At 41.3% G+C, this 12,153-nt stretch overlaps 2 protein-coding genes across 2 annotated transcripts; one reads left to right on the top strand and one right to left on the bottom strand.

The window, feature by feature from the left end:
- Positions 1 to 754: 754 nt before the first annotated feature.
- LOC109704866 lies at positions 755 to 3,977 on the bottom strand. Its single transcript, XM_020225645.1, has 3 exons — positions 3,890 to 3,977; positions 3,240 to 3,529; positions 755 to 1,030 (listed from the first exon to the last, which is right to left on the bottom strand). The coding sequence occupies exons 1-3, from the start codon at positions 3,975 to 3,977 to the stop codon at positions 755 to 757; spliced, it is 654 nt and encodes a 217-aa protein (XP_020081234.1).
- A 32-nt stretch (positions 3,978 to 4,009) lies between these two features.
- On the top strand, positions 4,010 to 5,877 carry LOC109704865. The gene is made up of 5 exons (XM_020225643.1): positions 4,010 to 4,172; positions 4,796 to 4,980; positions 5,069 to 5,078; positions 5,217 to 5,291; positions 5,394 to 5,877. Exons 1-5 carry the CDS (start codon positions 4,010 to 4,012, stop codon positions 5,846 to 5,848), a joined length of 888 nt encoding a protein of 295 aa, XP_020081232.1. The 3' UTR covers positions 5,849 to 5,877.
- Positions 5,878 to 12,153: the final 6,276 nt, after the last annotated feature.

Raw genomic sequence — 12,153 nt, 5'->3', positions numbered from 1 at the left:
AAAAAACATATAGACAGTTTTCACGTTTTTTTCTTTGCGATTAAGTAGGGGTTAAGATGGTTCTTCCCCACATCATAAACCTCTAATGTATTTTATCGACCCAGAAAGCGTCATGGCATACTGGTGAGCTTTTATTAAAAATGCCATACATATTCAAAACCCATATTCTACTCCGCGTACTTCAGGGCATGCAAATTTTGGAGGCAAAAATTATGTTAATTAATACCTTTTAACCCCCTAACTTGCGCGGGGCCAAGACACATTCCAACTAGATATTGCAACTTTGGGTTGTTCATTAATCATCTAATCTTTTTAGGGGGAACTCAAGTTACGAAGTAAGGCCCGATGGGGAACCTTCGGGGATTGGGGCACTTTACCCCACGTTAGGGCGGATCTTTGCCGATAATATAACAACTTCCGGAAACGCGTCTCTTGTATTTATTCTTGTCGCCCCGCTTAAAACATTTTTGTCTCTTGGGTTAGCTTTATTCCTTTAGTCTACAAATCTTGTCGAAAATTTGGTCTGGCGATTAAATTTGTTTTTTCTCCTTCATCACTTGTCAAAGTGTGTTGGCGACGTGCGTTGTCCGGGATTTTTCTGGCTCGTAAGAAAGACACGGTCGAAATTTCGTATCGATACAAACCGGTCTTCGCTGCTACGCCGTGTCTATAAGCCATAAGAGGGTTCTAATCTCCTCAAAGGACGGATCAAATCTCTTAATAATCTTTCTGCCAAAATTCCCCAATCACAGCTCTAGGTTTTGAGCACCTCTATGAGATTAGCAATGCTTCTAGCTTTCCATGGAGCTAAATCCATTTCTCTAAGGCTCATTAGTGTCCCATCCTTGACATAAAACCAAGCCAGCTTACTTCTATTGACACACTTCACACAAGGGCACCAAATTTTGCTCTCAGAACAAATTGGGTTCCTGAATGCAAAATCAAGAAAACCACCAACACCCTCCAAGTATTGTCTACTTCCCCTTGGCCAATCCAACAATCTTTTAATAATTTTCAAATCCATGAATAACTGCACAATATATTAAGAAGAGCAAAACAAAGAAAAATCAATTTAACAAAACTTCATTCATATTTCATATATTAGAATATAATATTTAACAATTAATGTTATAGCATATAGCATTTTACTCTGTTCAAATTGACATAATATTTTGTTGCTTTACGGACTAAAAGTTATTGAACTTTCTAATTTATTTTATAGGGCAAATTGACATCCTGAATTATCTCTTTACTCATCCTTTAATACCCACTTGCACTAAAAAGGAAGGAAGAAATGATTTATGAAATACTAATCATGATAATTTAATTAATGTGCTTACAAATTGACTCACTATTGATATATACATCAAATTCCTTTTGCCCTACCACTAGGCTTATGTATGCAGAAGAATTTAATGTTGGTAATGATTCAAGTACTGGTAATAAGATCCCAATCATCTACCATAAATTGCAAAAGTTGTAACCGAGCTAGAACTTTATATAAATCACTAAAGTATTAAAAAGTGTGCATTCAGAGAGAAAGAGAGAGAGAGAGTTAAATTTGATTATCTCTTCCTAATATTATCTCTGAACTATTATCTTCCTTACTCCATCACATTCCTTTTGTCATCAACTAAATTTGATTTTAATATGAGTACTAATTCAGCTTATGAGTACTAATTCAACTCCATACACTGGAGAGTTAAATTTGATTTTAATATGAGTTCTAATTCAGCTTATGATGATAGAAGAAATATGAATTAGTAAAACAACAAGGAGAACATGTAATTAAAGCATATTGTGCAAGCTACATATAAACCTGCCACCAATCCACAACCAAAGGATTGTGTTAATCTTTTTTTATCAGTTTATCCATCAATCCATTAATTGATTAATTAATTAATCACTCTGTCACACTACTATACCATTGATCCCATCAAAGTATATGTATAAAAGTATGAAATGTTGGTATGAAAAGATGCTATCAATACATAGGTATGCAAAACTCAAAGAACAACCATACAAAGACCACAATAATTAATATCTAAGTAAAGGGATAGTTAGGCAAGGTTAAGCAAACCGGGTGTAGTGCACCAACTTCACAATATTCATGGGATGTCTACAGCTTATACTCAGGTCCTCGACCCTCACTCAGCCCTAAGGAGTGCAAATTCCGACCAAATAATCCACCCAAACTGAAGTAACTAGATACCGCAATAAACCCCCTGATGTAAAATATCCTCGTTAGCCACTGTTAATGAAAATGCAAAATGAAGACCAATTTGGACATCCAGTATAACTATACAGTAGTAAGCTCAGATCTACACTGAACATCAAATATAAGGAAAAAATAACTTGTAACTACACAATAGTAAGCCCAAAATACATGACCCAGAACACAAAGAACCTGATAACTGAATGACAATAAACCTAGATGATTAGAAACATATAAGCAAAACAGAACCAGACATTCTTCTAATCTAAACAAACGGGAAGACAAAAGTAACTAAGAATGCAAAAATAACTTGATATCGCCCCCTCCTAATAACAATAACAATCCTAGTTAGCTGTATTTAAATGTCACAGAAAATAATAATAATAATGATGATGATGATTTACATTAGCAAAACAGTTCCTTGCAAACCCTTCTTACAATTACAAAAGCCAACAACTGTTTAGAACAGAGGTTTATAACTGCAACCATGTATTACTGATAAGCAGTAAGAATGGTGTGAATCGATCTTTTTAGTAACATTATATCAGAACTAATTATAAAACCCCTTCGTTCTGTGAGGTAACAGGCTCGATCCCCATCTTTGCTTTAACAAATTAAATTCCCACATGATAAACATTCAAAAAATCGCGATAAACATTCAAAAAATTGTGGTAAATTCAAATTTGAACATATACTAGCTAGAATGGCATGTATTCTAAATAAATGGTTAGTAATTTCTACATCGCGTGCACATATTGTAATTGGTCTTATTACGGGCTAAACTTTGATTTGTAATATATATATACTAGTTAGCAAATTTCTTTGCTAACTAGTCAGATCCTCACAAGTACAATCCAATCAGCAATTTTGGAAGCTTTCTAAAAGCGTATGAATCACTAAAAGCTTAAAAAAAGATATCAGATTCATGCACAAACAAGCAAGCGATTCACGCACAAAGCGACTCTCACAAGAGATTACACCCTAAATCCTCATGATAAGAAACCCTAGTATCGATCGAGCTTACCTTCTCCTTCTCCTCGTTCCGCACCTTCAACACGCCGGATTCCTCGCCCAACACCGCCGGACTCCTCGCCCAAGCACAGCCAGGAAGCGGTCGCCGGACTCCTCGCCCAACACCGCCGCCACCTCGACGTTGGGTGCCAACTCCTTCGGGTGCTACGGCGGAGGAGGAGGAGTGCGAGGGCCGATTTCTAGGGTTTCGATAGGTTTGGTGAGGGGAGAAGAGGTGGTGAGGGGGGAAAAAGGGACACAACCCAGGGTAACCAGCATAACGGGTTGGTGAGGTCTGATCCTCTTTTTTTTTTTTGTTTGTAATTGAGGTGTTTATTTGGGCTTGCAAAATTTTTTTACAATTTTAAAAATTTTTGAATATATTTGGAACACTTACATTGAAGTGTCCCAAGAAAGTGTCGCTGAAACCTAGTTTTGTTGTAGTGAGGGGGCTCTGGGTGCGCCAGAAATGCTAACTTGGATGATGCAAATACGTCACACTCCCCAAGCCCTCCCGTGATGCCTACAAGTGGTGCAAGTGGTTCTGGTCATAGCTCTGGTAGTAAAAGAGCTCGTTCTCCAGAGCGTAGCAATAAGCAAGCACAACCGGCATCTACATCTGGGGGACGAAAAAAGAAAGTAGATGCCCGGACTTCTGCTTACCTTGACATCGCGGAGCAGGGTAAGGAAAAGCTTGGTTGGGTGCGGCAACTATGTCAACTAGAGCTGAGCAAGACCACTGATATGCCATCGCAGAACCAATGCATGCAACGAGTGTATGGGATGACGGGGTTAAGTGATGATGATATCTTAGTTCTCTGTGATGCGTTTAAGGATGATAAGAATCGCAATGCTTTCATGTCTTTGAATGACAAGCATGCAAGAAAATGGGTTGACCGAGAAATTGCACAGCAAAATCTATACTATAGGCCGTCATTTCCCGGGAGTTAGACAAATGGAGTATTTGTAGTTCTTCTTTATCGTACCTCGACCTATTTTGCGTGTGGACTCTTGTTTGTATGATGCTTTGATTTATATTTCCTCTACTGTTATTAACTTTGCTTATGATAGTATTGCTGTTCGAAGATTATTATATGTTTGCGCTATATATATTACCTATTGCTATAGTTATTTGTTCGTGTGTATATATTTATTTTTGTATTTATTATTAAGTGCTGATTTATTCGGTATTTACAACAGTTGCAATTAGAAAGACATTAATGGCGAACCCACTATACAAAAGAATTTTTTCTTCAGCGACCATATCCACCATTATTACAATATTAGATGACGATGATGAATCTATCGAGGCTATGATGCTACTTGACTTAGAATCTGAACAATTTGCAAATAGGGTACCAAGACAAAGGTGTCGGACTCGGCCGTTTACCGGACATCAAATGTTGTGTGATATCTTATCTGGTCATCATGAACGTTGCTCCCATCACTTTCGTATGAGTGCAACTACATTTATTGCACTCCGCGATGCTTTAGTCAAGAGGGGGTTAATAAGTAGCACAAGAAATATGACTGCTGATGAGCAGTTAGGCATATTTCTATATGGCGTAGGGCATGGCGTGGCAAACCGAATATTGGCGGAAACATTCCAACATTCTGGAGAAACCATCAGTAGGCATTTTAACAATGTACTACGCGGCATTGTGAGGCTAAAAGATGACTACATAATGTTGCCGTCAAGTAATGCTGCCGTGCATCCAAGAATTCGGAATAATCCAAATTTTCATCCTTTCAAGGTAACCATACACACTTATACGTATAATACATTGGTGTATAAATAAAATTTATTACTAATGTTTTTATTTTTTCTTTTGTAAATTGTAGAATGCTATTGGTGCGATCGACTGAACACATATTCCAGTAGTGGTCGAAAGGAGTAAACAAGCACCATATCGATGTCGAAAAGGATTCACCTCACAAAATATGATGGCTGCGGTGTCATTTGATCTTAATTTTTTATTTGTATGCACAGGATGGGAAGGCTCTGCTGCCGATATGAGAGTACTTCGATGGGCATACGAAAGAGGTGGTTTCGTTGTTCCCGAAGGTAGTATTGCTAATAAATTTTTTGTTACATTTAAATATATATGAACACTATTGTAGATAAGTTTTTTATACTAATGACATATGGTTATTATATTATTTGCAGGCAAGTATTACTTAGTAGACTCGGGATATGCAAATACTGAAAAATTTCTTGCACCCTATAGAGGAGAGCGTTATCATATTAGTCAGTTTGACGCAAGCACACGGGCCCGCGTTCATCGAAATCCACGAGATTTGTATAACCACCGGCATGCTCAATTAAGGAATGCGGTTGAGAGGACATTTGGCATTTTGAAGAAGCGTTTCAAAATTCTAAATGTAGCAACACCGTTTTCGTATAAAGTTCAATGCTTGATTGCTATGGCATGTTGTATAATACATAACTTCATTCGCCGTCACCAAGCAAATGATAACATTTTTCCTGATGAGGGTGCAGATGAACAGGACGCTGATAATGAAGGTGGAGTGGACGATTTAGTGGGAGTAATTGAGGACTCCCAAAATGGTGAGGATCTACGTGCTAATATTACAAATCAATTGTGGAACACTAGAATATAATTTTATATAAATTAGATAATTGTATTGATATTTGGCAGAATTGAGTGTAGTGGTTATATTGTTATTTGACAATTGTAAGATCATGATGTATGAGATGGATATGCTTTGTAATACTTGCATATTTAGGCATGTTATGGAATATGTATTAATGTTATATATTGTGTTGATATTTTCTGCGTTGAATATTGGTAGGTAGATATGTTTGTAGATATTCTTATTTTTTTACTCTGTTATATATTTGTACTATTTCAAAATGTTTTGGTTGTATATGTTTTTATTTTTGATTCAATGTGTTGTTATCTGTGTAAAAGTTCGTTGATGTGCAGATTGACTTGATGTACGTAAATATTTCAGAATTATTAATGATATTCGAATAGCAATGCAAAGTTTGAAAGATCGGAAGAAATCGGATTTGAAAACGCCTAACAATACTCAACTCCACAACGGGCTAAATTTGAAAGGTTGGCAATTAGTAATTTTGGAGAGTTAAAATGATATTATAACTAAAATATTAAATGTAGTTCAGGAAATACTATTGTGAGTGAAATTTAAAAAAATGACAAATTTAATATTGTTGTTTGAAAATTTGAGGAATTTTTATAAATTACAAAAGAGTAGTGAAAAATAATTTTTGGTATACAATTACGCAAAATTTTACATATTTTTAATCATTATAAAAATTTTAATCCCCATTATCCTTCTTTATTAATCATTATCTTCTTATCCCACCTACTCCAACCAATCATTATCCTTCTTTATCAATCATTATCTTCTTTTCCCACCTACTCCAACCAATCATTATCGTTCTTTATCAATCATTATCTTTTTATCCCACCTATTCCAACCAAACACTATTTTTCATTATTCCAGACTAACTCCAACCCCCAACCAAACACAAAAAGATTTTAACCCCACTTTAACCCTGAACTTAACCCTATCCCTGGAATAGCTACTTTTTCCTTAACCGCCAACCAAACGGAGGTTTAGAAACTAATCAGAGAGAGCAGTTTCATGTCCGCCTTGTTCTTAACCGAAACCTATTATGCCTTCAATTTTTTCTACTTTTATTAGATCGAGCTGAGAATGATTTAATCGGCCAAAAATTAGAAGAGTTGGATCATGTAATGTACCGAAAATTCGGAAAATAAAAATGTCGAACTTTAGTCAAATTGACCAAAGTGCGAGGACAGTACACTTCGGAAAGTCCGAAGGTGTTAAAATGNTTGTGTTGGCGGCCGACAACACGATGCCGAGAGTTGAGAACTAATACACTTGCAAGCTACCGCCTGATTGATGTTGTTTAATCGTTATGTTTCGCAATTACGACGACGTTGTTCGGTTAAGTAATTGACCATCTGTTTGCGTTTCAGGAGCTATGGCACCAAAGAGACGCTACGTGCGTAGGACCGCTCCGGCACCACCTCGAGAGGTGCCCGGGCCAGCCGTGCCTCGAGAGGCGCCAGGGCCAGCTGGGCCTACTGAGGTGCAGGAGTTGCGAGCGCAAGTTGCAGCGCTCACTGGACGGTTCGATAGGATTCAGGAGCTGCTGGAGCAGCAAGCTGCGGCGGCGGCTGCGGCAGCGGATCCAGGCCGCGATCCGCCTGCGCCTTCGGTTCGCGCTCCTGATGCAGCCGAGGGTGTGGGTGGCGTATCGGTTCCGGTGGTGGCGCAACCCCTACCGGTGGACATTCCTCCGACGAGTTCGAGTTCTCCTACGCCCGTGGTAGCGGCTGAGGAGGCGGAGCGTGAGCGCGACTACGTGGCGCTCACGAGGTTCACGAAGTTTCGCCCGCCTACTTTCGACGGAGAGGTGGTAGATCCAGCTGCGGTGGAGTCTTGGCTGACGGCTATGGAGACTCTATTCGAGGACATCTTCACCTTGGAGAAGGACAAGGTGAACTTGGCCGCGCATTGCTTCGAGAAGCGGGCCAGGACCTGGTGGAAGAGGGTCAAGCAGGACCGATCCCCGGAGCTTCCCCCGATCGATTGGGCGGAGTTCCGCAAGCTGATGTTCGCCGAGTACTTCCCCGACAGTGACAAGAGGAAAATGCGGAAAGATTTTCATAAGCTCAAGCAAGGCAACCGCACAGTTCGGGAGTACGAGCGGGAGTTCACCCATCTCCTGAGCTGCGTCCTGGATGTAGCGGCGACAGAGCAGGACCGGGCGGATTGTTTTGTTCGAGGGCTCCGGCCCGGAGTGTTCAAGTTGGTGCATGCCTTCAAGTTCCACACCTTGGCGGGAGCATTAGATCGCGCGTTATGGGTCGAGCACGGGAACGCTTGCGAGCGTGAGGACCGTGAGGCGCTCAACAAGGACAAAGGCAAGAAGAGACAGGGCGGTGGTTCGGGTGGTCAGTCTAGCTCCAATAGGCCCCCGAAGTATCCACGATCACAGCCCAAGGGTCGTGGTGCTTAGCGGTGTGTTATCTGCGGCGGTGACCACCGGCCGGGTGTGTGTGATCAGCGCCGAGGGAGGTGCTTCAAGTGCGGGCAAGCGGGACACCAGATCCGCGACTGTCCTCAGGGAGGAGCTTTGCCCGCTATGTCGACTGCATCGGCCCCGGCGGTTCCAGCTCGCTATGCTCTGCCCCCTCCTGTAGCATCTACTGGGCGAGCGGCGGCGCCACGCCAACCAGAGCGTGCACGATCTGCACCGAGCGGGAGGATGTATGCCGCTCCAGTGCACGTTGAGGAGCCTTCAAAGGCCGGCAAATGCAATGTTGTGGCAGGTATAATTTTGATTAAAGATGTTCGAGCTAGAGCTCTATTTGATACAGGCGCTTCACATTCGTTCATTAGTCGATCATTTGCACGTGGCATGATATTGAGTATCGTCTTGGGGAGCACATTTGGCATGTTGAGGGCCCCGGGCGATCCTTTTTGGTTAGGAAGCGATGCTTGGCATGTCCAGTGCAAGTGAATGACTGGATTATGCCGATCGACTTGTTGGTGCTCAAGAAGTTGAAGGAATTCGATGTCATATTGGGCATGGATTGGCTCTCGAAGGACTACGTATCGATCGATTGCCCGACTCGAGTTATCACATTTCGGGAGCCGGGACAGGAAGAGTTCACCTATCGAGCTTGCAAGAGCTCGTGTTTCGCCGCTGTCACGCCCCGCGACCGCTACCAATTTGGCTCGGCCCGGGCGCGTCGAACAGACGCCGGACGGACAGCACCTCCCCTGTCCGCCCAAGGTTAACAACGAGATTGTGTACAACAAGTTTCCAGGAAAATAACTTGAATACATACACAATCGATAACTACAACAAGAGCACAAATAGTGCAAAACAGCCAAGAGCAAGATACAAGTATAGAACATACAAGTAATGATAAAGAGAGAGCATCTATCTATTACATTCATTCAGCCTTTATAATACAATTTGATTATACATTGAACTTCTAAAACATAGTATAAAGCTTACATCTTCCAAAATATAAACATTAGCTTACATTCATCCCAGAATATCTCACATCCTATACATCATCTACTCTCAAAGCATATAAAGGTGACTCTAATCTAAGCGGCAACGAAAGATAATAGACAATCACACTAGGCGCTAAGGCCCCACCAGCCCTTCCATGACCTCGCCTGTGACCGCGTCGCCGTCCAACTGGATAAATGGAGGAGAACTAACTATCCTTAGTCCCAGTGGTCGCCGCCGACTGGGATGCCACTGTGTCGAGTTCTTCCAATCTCAGATCTCACCCACTAGTCCAAGTCCGGGCACTAATAATAAATCGAAAAATAATTGAGAGAAAGCAAAGCGTAACAACGACAAAATAAACCCACTCAGCTATCCCAACTAATAAATAATGAATCATGTACAAGAAATAGTAACAAACACTCTTATACCCTTAAGAATGTGCGCACAGGTGAAATTCGAGTACACTCGTTCATACCTCATTACATTAGTCATGTATATTTCATCAAACTAGCTACCAACGAGACGTCTCGATCAGTACGACCTCACTAGCCATCCCTTCCTGCACGTAGCTAAATAAAACTCAGTACTACATCACCTCTGAAAAACTCCGGCGTTCTGCGGAGCCCAATACAGGCAAGAATCCCCTTTGGCGACCAGACTCATCCGTAGCGCTCACTACGTGGAATCTGCTTCTCCCAACCACACAAATTCAAACAACAGCATGATGCCAATCCTCAAACCTCGAGAAACACCCTGATAACACCTAGGTTACAACATCATATATTAAACCATCTATAGTTATATCAACACACTAAAATGCACATATTTCACATTTACTAAAGCCTTTTGTCACTATCAACTAATTCACTCGTATCTTTACAAGTGTCCAATGCAATATCCGCCAAACATACAAATTCCTCAATCTCACACTATCACGCTATATATTCCAATCACAATATATGCAACTCGACACGATCTAAATAATACCGCCAAGCCAAATACATATTCTACTACCAAAGAACATGCAAGGTATAGAAGAGCTCCTCTAAAACCACATCTTACACTCCTACCTAACTGCAAATTTCAATACAGACTTGCGATCAATAACAAACCTTAGACACTAAAATGATCCCATCTCGAAAGTATTAGACACACCCACCTATTATAAGCGTGTGCCGGATATGCCGAATAGTGCCAAGTGCACTCGCCTGACCACGAACCTCGCTGCGGCACGCCGCACGCTCCGAGCCTGCCCACCCACAAATCGACTAATACGCAAAGACCTGCCAAATAACTACCTAGTCCCATTCACGTCTTAAATCTATTTAATTCCCCGACATCCGACAAATTCAAACAGCAACATATGCCACCCAGATTTTTGAACCACTTCGCACTGCGAAACATTGCAAAGACAATCTACCCAAAATCAAGGCTGAGCAAAACCGCATTTGCATGAACTATTCTTCAGATGACGTTGTAACGCCACGGACATTCGCGCTAATAACTGACCGTGCTTCACCATCAGGGACCTATCAATTAGTTGAGCGAATACAACCAATTAGAAATATCAATAACACATGCATATTGAACTGCATAAAAATCACATTCCTGAGCTCTCATATATTTGCTACGTATCAAAAATCACTCATTAAACTTAATTCAAGCACAAACTTTAATCTGGATACAATTTGTCGCTAGAGATAACCTCTAAAACCATTCTTAATCAAGAAACAGCAAACTAACATAAACAATCATTGTTGATCAGCAAAAGCTTACCCTAATATGAACCCAAGCCACTACAAGATAGAAAAAACAGTAAAAACTCAGCGCAAGCTTCCTCTCTCATCCCCCTTTCAGCCACTTTTTAGACAAACCACGAAGAGAGACTGTTAAGAAACGACATAGGCTCACGGGTTGAGGAAATGAAAATGCAAAATAACGACCATCCCCTCTCTTTTGTCTCTAATGCTCTTAACAAATACATATAACCCCCTCACACCTCTAGCCCTCAAACAGCCAAAATTGCATTTTTCGTCGCTCTTTATTTTGTTGGTATCCACCCGGTCGTCTTACGTGAGCAGACCGTTCTAAGAGAAAAACCATTCCTTAGCTGAAGCAAACGCGTCACACTCAAATCCACGATAACTCATCTCGCCGTCAAGACACATAGGCAAATAAACAATCATTCCTGCGAATAAGAATACAAATTATTATTTCCGCCGCGATTTCTCCAGAAAAGCCGTTCAGGCCTCGTTTGACCTCCGATTCGTTTCAAATCGAACCGAGACTCTTCAAACATGTTTCCAAACATGTTTACATCATCTTTTCATCCACGCTAATGCCGGATTTAGCTCACGGCCCAACATGGCCTTTCGGCTCCGTTTTAGCACCTACGCACACCGAAACGCCCGAATGCTTCCGAACTTCACCGAACTTCATCGGAACCTTTCAAATGGTCTTCCAACCAAATGTACACCGTAACTTCATGATTTTAGAAGTCCGATACCTTACATCCTCCCCTCCTTAATAAGAGTTTCGTCCCCGAAACTAACTCACTTCGACCCAATTCACACCCTAATTCTCTTTATTGAGTGACAAGGGGTACAATGCACTTTTGCATCTCGGAGTGGCCTTTTGCTCATTGGAACTATCCGAAGGCCCACTACGGAGGACATGAGACTAAATTCGCTCACATTTGCTGTGTGTGTAAGTCCAAAAGTGCATTACGGGTCTCCGTCATTCTGGGTGGTAGCGCAAGTCGAAACTCAACGACTCTACGCGTTCCAACACCATTCACTAACTGGCCCACTAAGGTCAAACCACTTCCTTCGAGACCGGGACTACCCACTATCCTCATGGTGTGGAGCTATCAAGAACG

This window comes from Ananas comosus, unplaced genomic scaffold (genome assembly GCF_001540865.1).
Source record: "Ananas comosus cultivar F153 unplaced genomic scaffold, ASM154086v1, whole genome shotgun sequence".
Taxonomy (NCBI): Eukaryota; Viridiplantae; Streptophyta; class Magnoliopsida; order Poales; family Bromeliaceae; genus Ananas; species Ananas comosus.
The sequence above is the reverse complement of the archived record's forward strand: the minus strand, read 5'-3'. Positions and strand labels throughout refer to the sequence as shown.